The following is a 13,798-nucleotide window of genomic DNA, read 5'->3' on the forward strand; positions in this document are numbered from 1 at the left end:
TTCTTCATATTCTTTTGAACATTGCCAAAACTTCTTCTATTCCAAGAGTCTAATTGCTCCTCGCATCTTTTAATTTGGCTCATCACGCCCTCCATGCTTCTACCTCCATCACTCCCCTTCCATGCATCCTCCACCCACATAGCTTCAAAACGAAATAACTTCTTCCATCTTCTTTGTGGTACTTCATACTGTTTATGCATGTTAATAGGGACATGATCAGAGTAAGCTGCACTACCATATCTTACAGAAGCCATTGGGAACATTGAACTCCATTTCAGGTTTGCCAAACAACGATCCAATCTCTCACTAATGCAAAAACCAGGTTCCCTTTTATTACACCAGGTCAATGGTGTACCATGAAATCCCATATCCAACAATTCACAATCATCCATCATCTCTCTAAAATCCTGCATTTGTTTTTTTGATCTCCCCCTCCCCCCACACTTCTCATTAGGACTTAGTATCTCATTAAAATCTCCCATCAATAGCCATCTTTCATCTCTTGGTACCTTGAGAGATCTCAATAAGTTCCAGGTCTCTTGTCTTTTAGTTGCTTCAAGATTGCCATACATCCCCATGAAAAACCATAGTTCTGAAGAAACAGTTATATCCTGGATAGAAGCATGACTGTGATATCGAGAGAAATTTTGTATAATCACATTAATCTCCTACTTCCAAAATAAGGCAATACCTCCACTCCTTCCTTCACTACAAATAGACAAACTATTTTCAAACCCCAAACGATGTTTTAATCTTGTCATCACCTTTGCATGTAGTCTAGTCTCTAGCAAGAACAAGACTTTGGGATCTTCCTCTCTAACTAAATCAGAGAGGGCTCAAACTCCCCATGGGTTCCCAAGCCCACGGGAGTTCCAACTTAGGAGCCTCATTGGGGTCGACAGGGCTGTTCAACAGCCACTGCCGATGTCATTTGTGTTTGGTCTTCATCCAAATAAAAGGCATCTGAATCCTTTTGTAAATTCCTTTCAGCTAGTTCTATTATCCTTATACTTTTCGTCACGCCCATTTGAGTGGAGATACCACTCACTGAATCTTCTAAAGCTCGTTTAGTACCCAGGCTCAATGGTTGAGTAGAGACAGACATATTTGGTTTACGAGCACGCTTCTTCCAAGTATTTTGTGAGGTCTGTAGTGTTTTCTGGGCCGAAAACTCTATGTGTACTTGGGCTTGTGGAGAGCCCATCTCACTAATCCTTTCCTTCCCATCATTCAAAATGCATTAAAACCGTTATCATCCACCAAATCCGGTACTATCCTCATGTTTTCCATCTATAATTGCTCCTTTTCATTTAATTCGGGAATCTCAACTGACTTGCCCTGATCCCTTCGTAATACTAGAGGCATATCTCCTAGATTCCCGTATCCCATAACAGATTGTTCGGAGGATGATCCACCGTTACATTTTGAATTATCGTCCACCTTATCACCACCTGATTCCCCATCTCCGGATGTACCTTCTTCCATGTCGAACTGCTTCCAGAAGAGGCAAACATCTTGAATTTTCGACCTCCTGCTTCTGCCTGCAACCAACTGCCATATTGTTTGCTACCTATCCTCATAGCAGATGAAGATGGGCACCCTGATTTATGATGAATCACACGCCCACACTGTATGTAGAATCTAGGGAGTTTTCCATGCTGAATTGGAATCCATGTCTTCACATCTTGCAACATCACCGTTCTACCCCTCGCCATTGGCTTCCTTAAGTCTAATAAGATTTTCACCCGCAGCGAATAACCCCACCCCACATCATCAGTATCTACTTCAACAACCTCCACCACACCCAAAGAACTCCCTAACTTTGTTCCAAAGTCTTTGGACATTCCAACCAGTGGTAAGTTATGGAACTGGACCCACATGGATGCCATATCAAAAGACATATTGCTAAGAGGAGTATACCCATCGAATGCATTCATCACAAACATATTACCATAAAAAAGCCAAGGCCTCCCCTTCACCACCCGATTTTTATCGGCATGGGTGGCAAAGGTAATGATAAAAGTGTTCTGCCCCATCTTAGTGAAACTGGCTGGCTTGCTCAGTCGCCAAACCTTGGCCATAGTTGATTTCACAGCCTATTTTCCAATCTGTCTCTTAGACCAGATCTTCCCAATTAAACTTCAATCTCCTTTCTTGAAAGTATAAACATTTATACTCCAAATGGGTGGACCATCATAGCTTTTTGGATTGTGTTCGGAAGAGTTGGGACGTACGGGTGGAGGGTTCGGCCATTCAAATTTTGACTAGAAAATTAAAGCAGACTAAGGTGATGTTAAGGGAGTGGAATAAGAGGGTTTTTGGTCTTACTTTGGGTTGTATTGATGCATTGGAAAAACAGGTTGAGGAGATTGAGCAACAGCTTCGTGTTAATTGGGAGGAAAATTTGGAAAGGGAATTACATATGGTATGCTCAGATTTGGCAAGTTGGTGGCGATGGGAAGAGATTCGATTGGCACAAATGGCAAAATTAAAATGGAAAGTGGATGGTGATAGAAATTCAAAATTTTTTCATGCTTGCCTTGCTAATAAGAGGAGAAAAAGAGTGTTGGAAATGAGATCGAATGTGGTGGTTTATGAGACGCTGAAAAGCATACATCAAGGGGCAGTGGAGTATTTCTCTTCTTTCCTTCAAGGGGAGCCTTCGGTTGAGCCACCTAGATTGGATCAATACATTGATTCAATCATCTCAGATGAAGAAAATATCTCACTTCTTCGTGCGCCTTCTTTGGGGGAAGTTTTTGATGCATTGTCTGCTATTCCGTCTCAAAGTGCTCCGGGTCCTGATGGTTTTGGTTGGAGATTCTATAAAAGTTGTTGGGTGGTGGTTAAAATTGATGTGTAGAATGCTATTTTAGAATTCTTTATGTCCAAGCAACTTCCAAGGATCTTCACGGCCTTATATTTGGTTTTAATACCAAAGGTGGATTCACCTACAGGTTTTGATAAATTTCGCCCTATCAGTTTATGTTCTATTTTTTATAAAATTTGCTCCAAGATTATTGTGAATAGATTAACAGGTCTCCTTCCTCGTCTGATTCTCCGGAGCAAGGAGATTTTATTCTTGGAAGGAGTATTTTTGAGAACATTAGCCTCACTCTGGAAATGGTTCATTCTATTAACAAACGTACTCATGGGGGTAATATTATGTTGCAAGTGGATATGGCGAAAGCTTATGATCATGTGGATTGGGCCTTTTTGATTGTTTTTTTGCGCAGGTTCGGCTTCTCTACTGAATTCTTTGATTTGGTGCAGTGTTGTATCTCAAGTCCTTGGTATTCAGTTATGATGAATGGTACGGTCAAGGGCTTCTTTCTAGGAGGTCGGGGTCTTCACCAAGGGGATCCTTTGTCACCTTATTTGTTTATTATTCAACAAGAGGTTCTATCCAGGATGATTCATGCCAGTGTGAAAGATAATAAATTCAATAAATTTTATCAAGCCCGAGGTACGCCAATTGTGTCTCATTTGATGTATGCTGATGATATCATAATTTTTTCTAATGGAAGCCAGAGATCGGTTCGAGAGATTTAGAATATTCTGAGTCAATATGAGAGATGGTCGGGGTAGGCTATCAACATTCAGAAATCAGCGCTGTATTGTTCGAATAATATCTCATCTATACGCAAGCATTGTCTTTTACGTCGTACAAGATTCATGGAGGGAAATTTCCCTTTCAAATATCTAGGAGTGCTGATAATTTTGGGACGTCTAAAGCAATCTCATCTGGAGGGCATGGTGAATAAAGTGAGGCAAAAAATAAGTGGTTGGAAAATGAGGCTACTTTCTACTAGTGGTAAACTAGTTCTCTTAAGGCATGTTATATCTAGTATGGCGATTCTTCTCTTTGCTATTTTACAGGTTCCTCAAGCTATTATTAAAAAGATTCATAGATTGATCAGCTCATTTTTTTGGGGACAATTTGAGGGATGAGCAAAAAAGAAATGGGTGGCTTGGAAAAAAGTTTGCAAACCTATGGAAGAAGGAGGTCTTGGATTACGGCATCTTCATGACATGCAAATAGCTTTACACATGCATTTTGCTTGGAATCTTATTCAAGGTAATTCCCTATGGGCTAATTTTTTCAAAGCAAAATATGTGGGTTCGAAGCCTTGGGCTTTAATTGAGGCCACGAAAGGTTCTAGATTCTAGAAAATGGTTGCTAATTGTATTTTGTGTTTGTTGAATAATTCTAAATGGAGGATTAGAGAAGGGGAGATTTTTTTCTGGTATGATAAATAGAGGGATAATGGTCCACTTATTAATGAAATGCCAATAGTGGGTTCACCCTTGCTAAAAGTTAAAGACTGTCGATTGTTGGATAGTTGGGATGAGATTTTAGTCTCTTTATACAGGCCTAATTCCAGAAACGACATCCTAGTTTGGACTTCTATGGAGACAGGTATGTTTTCTACTAAATCTGCTTGACATTGTATTTGTATTAGAGGTTCTCCTCTTGATTGGCATACTTGGACTTGGCATAATAGTCTTCCTTTAAAAATGTCTATTCATTTTTGGAGGGCTTGGTATATGGCTCTGAGTGTGGATGAACGCTTGTGCCATTTTGGTATCCCCCTTGTTTCCAAATGCGATTGTTGTAATGTTGGTCATATTGAAAATATTAACCATGTACTCTTTGAGGGTGAGTTTCCTCAAAAGGTATGGTTTTTTTTTTGGTACTCTGTTTGGTATTCCTCTCGGCAGATCTTGGAAGCAAAACACTAGAATTTGGTTTATGTGTGCTAGCTCCTCTTCTCAGGTGGGTTTTATAGTTGGAATTATTCCCATAGTTGTTACTTTGCGCTTATGGAGGAGAAGATGCCTTGGTCGAATGGAAGGTATTTGGGAATCTTATGAGGTTGTTATTCACTCTATTTGTGTTTGGCTTGGTTCCCTTTGTCATGTGGTAAAGAATCGTAGGTGGTTGTCTCATCGGGATGGTAAGATTTTAGAGGCCTTGTGGATTAAACCAATTGTGCCTAAAGCTCCTTCTTGTGAATTGGTTAAGTGGTTTAAGCCTCTGTCGGGATGGTATAAATTGAACACAGATGGTGGTAGTCTCGAAAATCTGGGATCTTGTGGCATTGGTGGGGTTATTCGTAGTGATTCAGGAGGTCTTGTCCAGGCTTATGCCTCTCCTATTGGGGTTGGTTCCAATAATAAAGCGGAACTTTTGGCACTTCTCCATGGTTTGAATTTTTGCAAGGCTTTAAATATTTCTAACGTCATAATAGAAATGGATTCGATGGTGGTGTTATCATGGTGGTTGAGAGGGCGTTGTGATGTGAGGTACCTAGAGGATTTTTGGAAGAAATTATTGTTTTGACTCGTTCTCTTCATTGTCGGTTTCAAAATGTTTTCCGTGACGGTAATATGGTGGCGGATTGGCTAGCCAAGGCAGGAGCCTCAGGCGCTGACTTGGCTTTTTCTAATAATTGTGTTCTGTCGCGGACTCTTCGGGGATTGCTTCATTTGGATATCTTAGGCCTTCCATCTTTAAGAGTTTAGTTTTTATTCTGGGTTTTGTGGTTATTGTTTATAGTCAATTTATAAGTTTGCCTTTGTTTTGCTTTTCTTTGTTGTGGGCCTGATGGGTTTTCTCATGGTCTTTTCTTGTCACCACGATATTCCTCCGCCATAAGTGAGGGTTTTATTAATAAATTTGGAAGGGGTCACTATTAGACATGTGACTTCCTGCTCTTTTTTTTTTTAAAAAAAAAGAGTTTTTCCTTCTTTTTTTTTTACATTATTTGAATTTGATATAAGTATTTCATTAAGATGTAAATTGTAAGTATTTAATCTTTTGTTTTAAATACTTTTAGCCGATTATATGATATAAGTTCTTGATGGTGTTAAATTATATATGATTAAGGATAATTATGAATTACTTTTTTTTAATAAATTTACAATTTCTTACTATATTACATCTTAGTAGTATTAAATTATGATTTCAATAATAGTTTATAAATATATGAGTTCTAAATATGATTAAGTTAATTTTTAAAATGAATTTTAGTTGTTTTTCATATATGATAAAATTATATTAATAAGTTAATATTATATTTAATGGATGATAGTATTTATTATATTTTTGATAACTAAATAATTGTTAAAGCTACTTCCGAGTATGTTTTTTTTTAAGTAGATAGAGAGTTATAATAGTCCTTCTAGAAGCTTAGTATCATTTAGTATTTTGTATATGTGGCAATTGATATTCTTTTGGCACGGTTGTGGGAAGATTCAGAAAAATTAAAAAGTCTAGGTAAGCGGGATTTCTATACTAGATTTGCATAAGAAGAAATGAACTAATGTTGGTTTGTAAAGAAAATGTGAAAAACAACCTCAGTATATGTTTTACATTCACTCATGAGATATGTATGAAAGAGAAAAGAAATACTTTCGACATGAATAGTATAGACATTAGCAAAATTTGACATGTTTTTGAAATATGCAAAAGAGCGAATATGATATCTGTGAATTTTTGTACATATGATATGAAAATGATTTGGATCTATTTTATTCAAATGGAAATGATATGAATATGTTCAGTACATGGTTTGATATGATATGGATATGAAAAACCTTTGGCATATTTTTATGTTTTGATTCTGATTCTGGATATGGTTATGATATAATGATACTCATTCACGTGATATGGTTGATACCAGGATATCATATGAGTGCACCCACTTTGGAAACAAAGTTGTCTTTTATGTGTTCTTTCTTGTGTGCACACTCGGGGCTCCGAGATTGAAAAATGGGAAGTTTCACAATATGATACTGCCTGGTTTGGCAGTCGGGGATGGCACAACCCTACCACGGGGTCAAACTTGGTATATGATATGATATAATACGATACAATATGGTATGATAAGATGAAGATGACCATTGTGCACTGTTCATCCGTTTTTATTTTTTTGTTTCTTTCTTGTTGTCCATTTCAGTGTTTTGTAGTTGTTTTATTTCTGTTTTTGGTGTTTTTTTTTGTTGACCTGAGTGAGGTTTGGGCCTTTGGATCTGACGTAATCCGGGGCTAAAGTCTTTCGAGAGTGGTGGGTGATGCTACGGTAGGTGATTGTACGGCCGGACTGTTGTGGTCCGTACGTAAGCTGGGTGCTCGTTCCACTAGGGCTCGAGATGACGATGCTTGCGGTGGGTGTGACGTGTCTGGCGTCTCACCAGTGCTTGTGGTCTTGTAGTTGTTAATGTGGTTATTTGTAGTTGTTTGTTAGTTTAGTTTTTAATAAAATAGGAATAGGCTATTCGATTTGGTGTCCATAGCAGTGTCCCGTACTCTTCTTCCCTAGGAGGATAGAGAGGGCCTTTAAGTTCTGTTTTACAGAGCGCTTTCTCTGTTATGAGAGAGTTTGATTAGAAGTTAAGACAATGTCCGCTACAAAAGACTTTGTGTGTGGGGAAGCCCCATACCTGTTGCGTAAGTTGGCTTATAGACTGGATTTTCTTGTATTGATAAGTCACATTTATAACTTCGGTTCATTAATGAAATGAGTATGTTTCTTTCAAAAAAAAGAAAAACGTTTTTGAATATGAAAAAGATCTTCGAATATGAATAGTTGGTTTTTTAGTATAAAAAGATTGAAACGTTGCTCTGATTTTCTGATAACACGTTTCTGAAATTTGCATATGAAAATAAAATGTTTTATTACTGCATACCAAACTTTCTAAAAAGGCTCATGTTTACATACTAGTATATGTTCCCTGCTTACTGATTTATTGATAACTCATCCGTTATCTCCATAATATTTTTCAAATAATTTTGATGGTATAGCTAGAGATCAAGACTAGGAATCATGTATTAGGCTACTTGAGCATAGTGGATTAAGTAGAAAGATGGTATTTTGGTTATTGGATATTTTATTCTATAGTTCTTTTTTACTCTGCTGACTTGGTATCTTGGAATGTTGATATTAAATTTGAGATTTTTGTGGTGTTTAGATTAATCTTATTGGAGTAGTTGATCTGAAACAGTGAGTTGTACTTGTCATTGTAAACTTTGGAGTCTATAACTATATGATTGAAAAATGATTTTGAGTGACAATGAGTAACTCTCTGATCTATCCAGGACGGGGGTGTTATCTGTGATACCTCGTATTTACGTGTAATTTAATTAAGTAAATTATTTAATTAATTAACATTGTGGCCTTTCTTGTTTTAAATTTCAAATGATTTAGGTGGTATTATTTTAAGATTTTTAACTGTTAATTCAATGTGTTTTATTGTTATTAATTATTGTTTATTATTTAAATTGCTATTTAGTTTTAATTAGTTTATTATTTGATTTTTATTTAGTCACTACGTTTAAATTATTTTATTTAACTCACCGTTTTAAAATTATTTTCGTTGGATCAATTTTGTTACCCAAGTTGTGAGGACTGAACCACATTTCTTTTCCTCACTTTTTTTTCCCCTTTTTCTTTCACCTATTTTCTCTTTTTCCTTCTTTTCCTTTAATTCTCTCCTCCAGCGCGACCCCCCCCCCCTCCCCCGTCTGTTTCTTCATCCCCTCCAATGCACTGCTGCACACCAGCGTGGCCAACACCACCTAGCCCATTCTCTTCCCCTCCGACTGGCGTTCCTCCCCTTCCAACCTTAGCTCCTCTCATGCCACCGTTAACCGGAATGAGGGAATCCAAGCCACAGCCCTTTTTTGTTCTAGCCTCACTGTCTTGCTGTTGTTGGCCACCATCTTTTCACCACCCACCATTGGCCCTCCAGCCACCTAAACCACCCAACCTCAGCTTCGATCCTCCACCGTTGAAGCCCCTGTAGCTCATTTTCTGATTTGGGTATCTTGGCTTCCAACCACAGCCCACGTTGCCACCCGCAGCCAACCAGCACCACCATTTGCTTCACCAACACCTCTAAGCCTTTCCCTAGCCATCCCAAGTCTTAGTTTGTTCCTATTCAAAATTTAGCCTTTTGAGACCCACGACCATAGTTCAAATTACACTGTTACATTTTTGTTCCACCACCTTTCGCACCTCCTTGATTATTCAAAAATTATATTTCATCACTATAAGTAATTTTCCAAAGAACTTTGTGAGATTTGAATATATTTTTGCACTAACATATTTTCTGCAGTCTGGTTGGTCGTTCCGAACTTTGAGTCCGAGGAGTACGGGGGTCGGGTTGGATTTGAGGATGGGTTGGTTTATGGAATTGGTTTATGCTTGATGTTTTTTTGTCATGTTTGGATATTTTATATGTTATGTTGGTGACATGACATTCATCATTGGGTTCATGCATGCTCATGTGTTAAAGATTAAAACTGGGCTTTCGTGTGAAGAAAGGGATTTTGGGTACTTGTGTATTTGAATGGATTGAAAGGAATAAGAGAAAGGAAAATGAACTGTAGGGATGGTGGTAGTCTAGCCTGTGATTCCCACCTATAGTGTTACCGGTAGGGATGGTGGTAGTCCTGCCTGTGATTCCCGCCTATGGTGCATGTAGTAAGGATGGTGGTAAGTAGGGATGGTGGTAGTCCTGCCTGTTATTCTCACCTACAATGCAAGTTGTAAGGATGGTGGTAGTCTCGCCTGTGATTCCCGCCTACAGTGCACACGGTAGGGATGATGGTAGTCATGCCTGTGATTCTCGCCTACGGTGATTGATAAATGAATATGTTAGGTCATTTTATGGGAAAATGGAGGTTTGTGCTTTAATGGATACGAGCACTATTTTCTAGGAAAATGGTCGGTTTATGATTGGGCCGTTTTCTTGGAAAATGTCGAATGGCATTTAATGGCATATTCTGGGTCAAATGAGATTTTTGGCATGCGTTGGAAAAAGGGTCATTTTGTGGGAAAATAATGGTTTTGGCCTCATGTATGTTTCATCATGTGCACGCATACATGTTGGTTGCATTAATGTATTTTTTTTTCTCATGGGTTGTTTGGTTGATTACTTACTAAGATTCGTATCTCATGTCATATTCGACACCCTACGGTTCCACTTTATGGAACTATAGATTTTGATGCAGATGAAGACATTGAGCTTGAGGGATCGGCTCCACAGAAGGAGTGACATGTGATCGCTTTTTGGATTATGGGATTTGTTTCCCTTTTGTCTTTGTATTTGGATTTTTACTTTATTTTCATGGATAACTGTATAATTTTCAATAATAATTTTATTTGTGTTAGTTTGGATTTAAAATTCTGGTACTTAGTTGACTTATTTTATTTTTCCGCTGCATTTTTGTTGTACACTTTCTACATGTACACACACTTGACACTTATCGTTGGGATGCATAACCCATGTTGTCATCATCTCGACGTCACGATTCCCATATTTCCGTATGTGGGAGTCGGGGAATCATATTACAGTTGGTATCAGAGACAAGTTTGAGATTCTGCAGACTGTATGGGTGGAGGTTTTGAGAATTTGAGGTTTTAGATTGGATTGGCTTATTCTGTAGGTTGTAGGACATGACTTCGATATGATTTAAGGTTTAGATCATGACGTTGACATAAGTTTGACCGAAAGACAAGTTTGAGGTCCTGCAAACCATAACATATTAGGTTTTGGATATCTGTAGGTTTAGGAAGAAATTTTAGATTAGAGGTATAGAAATTTGAAGACTAAGGGACAATCATTGGGATATTTCAGCTTTGAAGTTCTATAGACTACTATAGTATATAAGGTTTTGGGTTATCAGGGACTTTAGGAAATAATTTTATGATTTGATGTTTTGAATTGTGTGGACTGCAAGGAAAAATCTTGTCAGTATTAAAGGTATTAGAATCTTTGGGTGTTAGGAAATATGTTTTATGAAATTTGAGGTGTTGGATTTTGTAGATTTTAAGAACTGATTTCATGACGTTTGCGGTCTTAAATTTTGTAGACTCATGTTGTGGACTTTACAAATTGATTTTGATAAGATTTAGGATTTAGATTTTGGAAATATATTGTTACTGTGGTTGCGTGTACATTTTTTTATATAGGTGATTTTACAACTTCAAAGTATTATATACATATTCCTTTTATGGTTAAAACATTTGCATATGTTTATATGAACTTTATATTTTGAAACGTTTATTAAAATCTATGTTTTTCTACATCCCATCTCGTCGTCGGTTGTGAAACATTTCGGATTTGAGCACGACTGAGAATTAAAGAGAGTATTTAGAGTAGGAGTGTGATGATATTTAAAGTTTGAGATTCTATAGATTTTATGGATGAAGTTTTTCTAAATCTAACGTTTAGAGATGCTGCATATTTTAAAGTTGATTTTGATGAGATCTAGGGTCTTAGAATTTTGTGGACACCCGGATATGATTTTTGTTTATGATATGTAAGGTTTTTGCACATGCGGACCTATGGAATATGTCCCATGGAATCTGAGGTTTTAGATTTTGCATATTTTAGGGAAATGATTTTTTATGACATATGATATTTTAATTCTAGTAGGCATATTCTATGGACTGTAAGAAATGATTCTGACAACATTTAAGGTTTAGATTTAAGGTTGACTTCTTGGAACGAGTTATGGTTAGGAACCTGAGGTTTACACTTGTGATATTGATGTTTTAGAGGCTACAATCAGGTGATTATAATTTGTGAATTTAGATCTGGCAGTTTAGAAATCTATGGACTGGTTTATCGTGGAGGTTAGTTCTTTCAAGATGGATTAAATGGAGATACAATGTGTTTAGGACTACAACTTGTTAAAGTGCACAATAGACACGTGGATTTTGGTAATACGATGGTTTGAGAGTTTATTTTACTTTTGTATGAGGTTATTATCTTATGTGGAGAATTTGAAATTTATTATTAGGCTTTGAAATGCATTATTGAGGTCTATATTTTTAGGCTTGAACTGGACCCGAGGTGTATGAAAATCGACACTAGGTGCATGAATGGGTATATCAAGAAGATTTTAAGGTATTTAAGGCACCTACGAAAATATTGACAAGTTAGAATATGGAAGTATTAGACATAGCGATCGACAATTAAAATAGGCAAGGATCATGAGGAATAAGAATTTTAGACTTTGCTTTAGGGGAGGAGGATGTAATCCCTAGAGCCTAAACTCAAACAAGAAGTGAGGCCTGGCCCACAACAATGTCATTTTGGTAGGTGTCTTTTTCCCTAGCTGCAATTTTCTTTGCCAGACCTTTTTTTTATTTTTTTGCTTTCCTTTCGGTTTCTTCACTTTTGAAAATCCCTCCTGCTCAAATCCATTTTTCCCCACGTCTCTCGAGTTTTGTTTTGTTTTCCTTTTCTTTTCCATCACACACTCAAATTCACACTCACCCGCGCCACTACAGCCATGCTCTGAAACACATGTATGAACAACCATGCAAGGCCCCGTGCACGACCTTAGATTTGCATAAGAAGAAATGAACTGGGGTTGGTTTATAAAAATATGCATGTTGTTTTAGAAAGAAACTGTGAAAAACAACCTCAGTATATGTTTTGTATTCCCTCATAAGATATGTATGAAAGAGAAAATAAATGCTTTTCACATGAATAGTGTAGACATGAGCAATATTTGACATGTTTATGAAATATGCAAAAGTGTGAACATGATATCTCTGAATTTTTGTACATATGATATGAAAATGATTTGGATCCGTTTTTGATCAAATGGAAATTATATGAATATATTCAATACGTGGTTTGATATGATATGGATATGAAAAACCTTTGGCATACTTATATGTTTTGATTCTGATTATGGATATGGTTTTGATATGATGATACTGGTTCATATGATATGGTTGGTACCAACATTATTTGATATGATATGAGTGCACCCACTTTGGCAACAAAGTGGTCTTTTATGTGTTCTTTCTTGTGGGGCTCCGAGATTGAAAAATAGGAAGTTTCACAATATAATATTGCTTGGTTTGGCCACAGGGAATAGCACAACCATACCACGGGGGTTAAACATAGTATATGATATGATATGATAAGATGAAGATGTATAATTATGTTATGCCAAAGCGTTTTTGAATTTGAATATGAACAATTGGTTTTTGAGTAGGAAAAGATTAAAAAGTCACTCTAATTTTCTGATAACACGTTTATGAGATCTGCACGTGAAAATGAAATGTTTTGTTAGTGTATACCGAACTTTCTAAAAAGTCTCATGTTTACATACTAGTATATGTTCTCTGCTTATTGAGTTGTGATAACTCACCTATTGTTTTCATAACATTTTTCAGATAGTTTTGACAGTACAGTTGAGGATCAAGACTAGAAGTCGTGTATAAGGCTACTTGAGCATAGTGGATTAAGTACAAAGATGATATTTTGGTTATTGGAGATTTTATTCCATAGTTCTATTTTGCTTTGTTGACTTGGTATCTTGGAATGTTGATATTAAATTTGAGATTTTTGTGGTGTTTAGATTAATCTTATTAGAGTAGTTGATTTGAAACAATGAGCTGTACGTGTCATTGAAAACTTTGGAGTCTATAACTATATGGTTGAAAATGGATTTTTAGTGACAAGGAGTATTTTTCCGATTCATCTGGGATTGGGGCGTTACATATTCAAAATTTGTTGTGAATATGTTTTTAATTTAATAAAAATATGTTGAGATTTTTTACATATATTGTGAATATATTGGTAACTTGTTGTGAATATATTATGAATTTAAAAAAGATACAGTGAATATGTTGTTATGAAATTTCGGTGCCTTCATCATTTGTTCTTTGGGTATATTATTTGTAGGGTGGTAATCCCTGTCTGTGAACATGTATACTTGGAGAACCATGGGGAGGTGCTGCCGCAATTTTTATTGATGTGGAAAGTA

The 13,798-nt window shown here is 36.7% G+C and overlaps 2 protein-coding genes across 3 annotated transcripts in view; one reads left to right on the plus strand and one right to left on the minus strand.

Annotated features, from left to right (window-relative positions):
• Positions 1–13,798, minus strand: part of LOC109001242 (F-box/kelch-repeat protein At1g74510-like) — a 945,981-nt gene that overhangs the window by 95,748 nt on the left and 836,435 nt on the right. The window lies entirely within an intron of this gene.
• On the plus strand, positions 2,291–2,863 carry LOC109001227. The gene has a single exon (XM_018978429.1). It carries the CDS (start codon positions 2,291–2,293, stop codon positions 2,861–2,863), a length of 573 nt encoding a protein of 190 aa, XP_018833974.1.

The sequence above is a fragment of the Juglans regia genome, chromosome 9 (genome assembly GCF_001411555.2).
Source record: "Juglans regia cultivar Chandler chromosome 9, Walnut 2.0, whole genome shotgun sequence".
In the NCBI taxonomy this organism is placed as follows: Eukaryota; Viridiplantae; Streptophyta; class Magnoliopsida; order Fagales; family Juglandaceae; genus Juglans; species Juglans regia.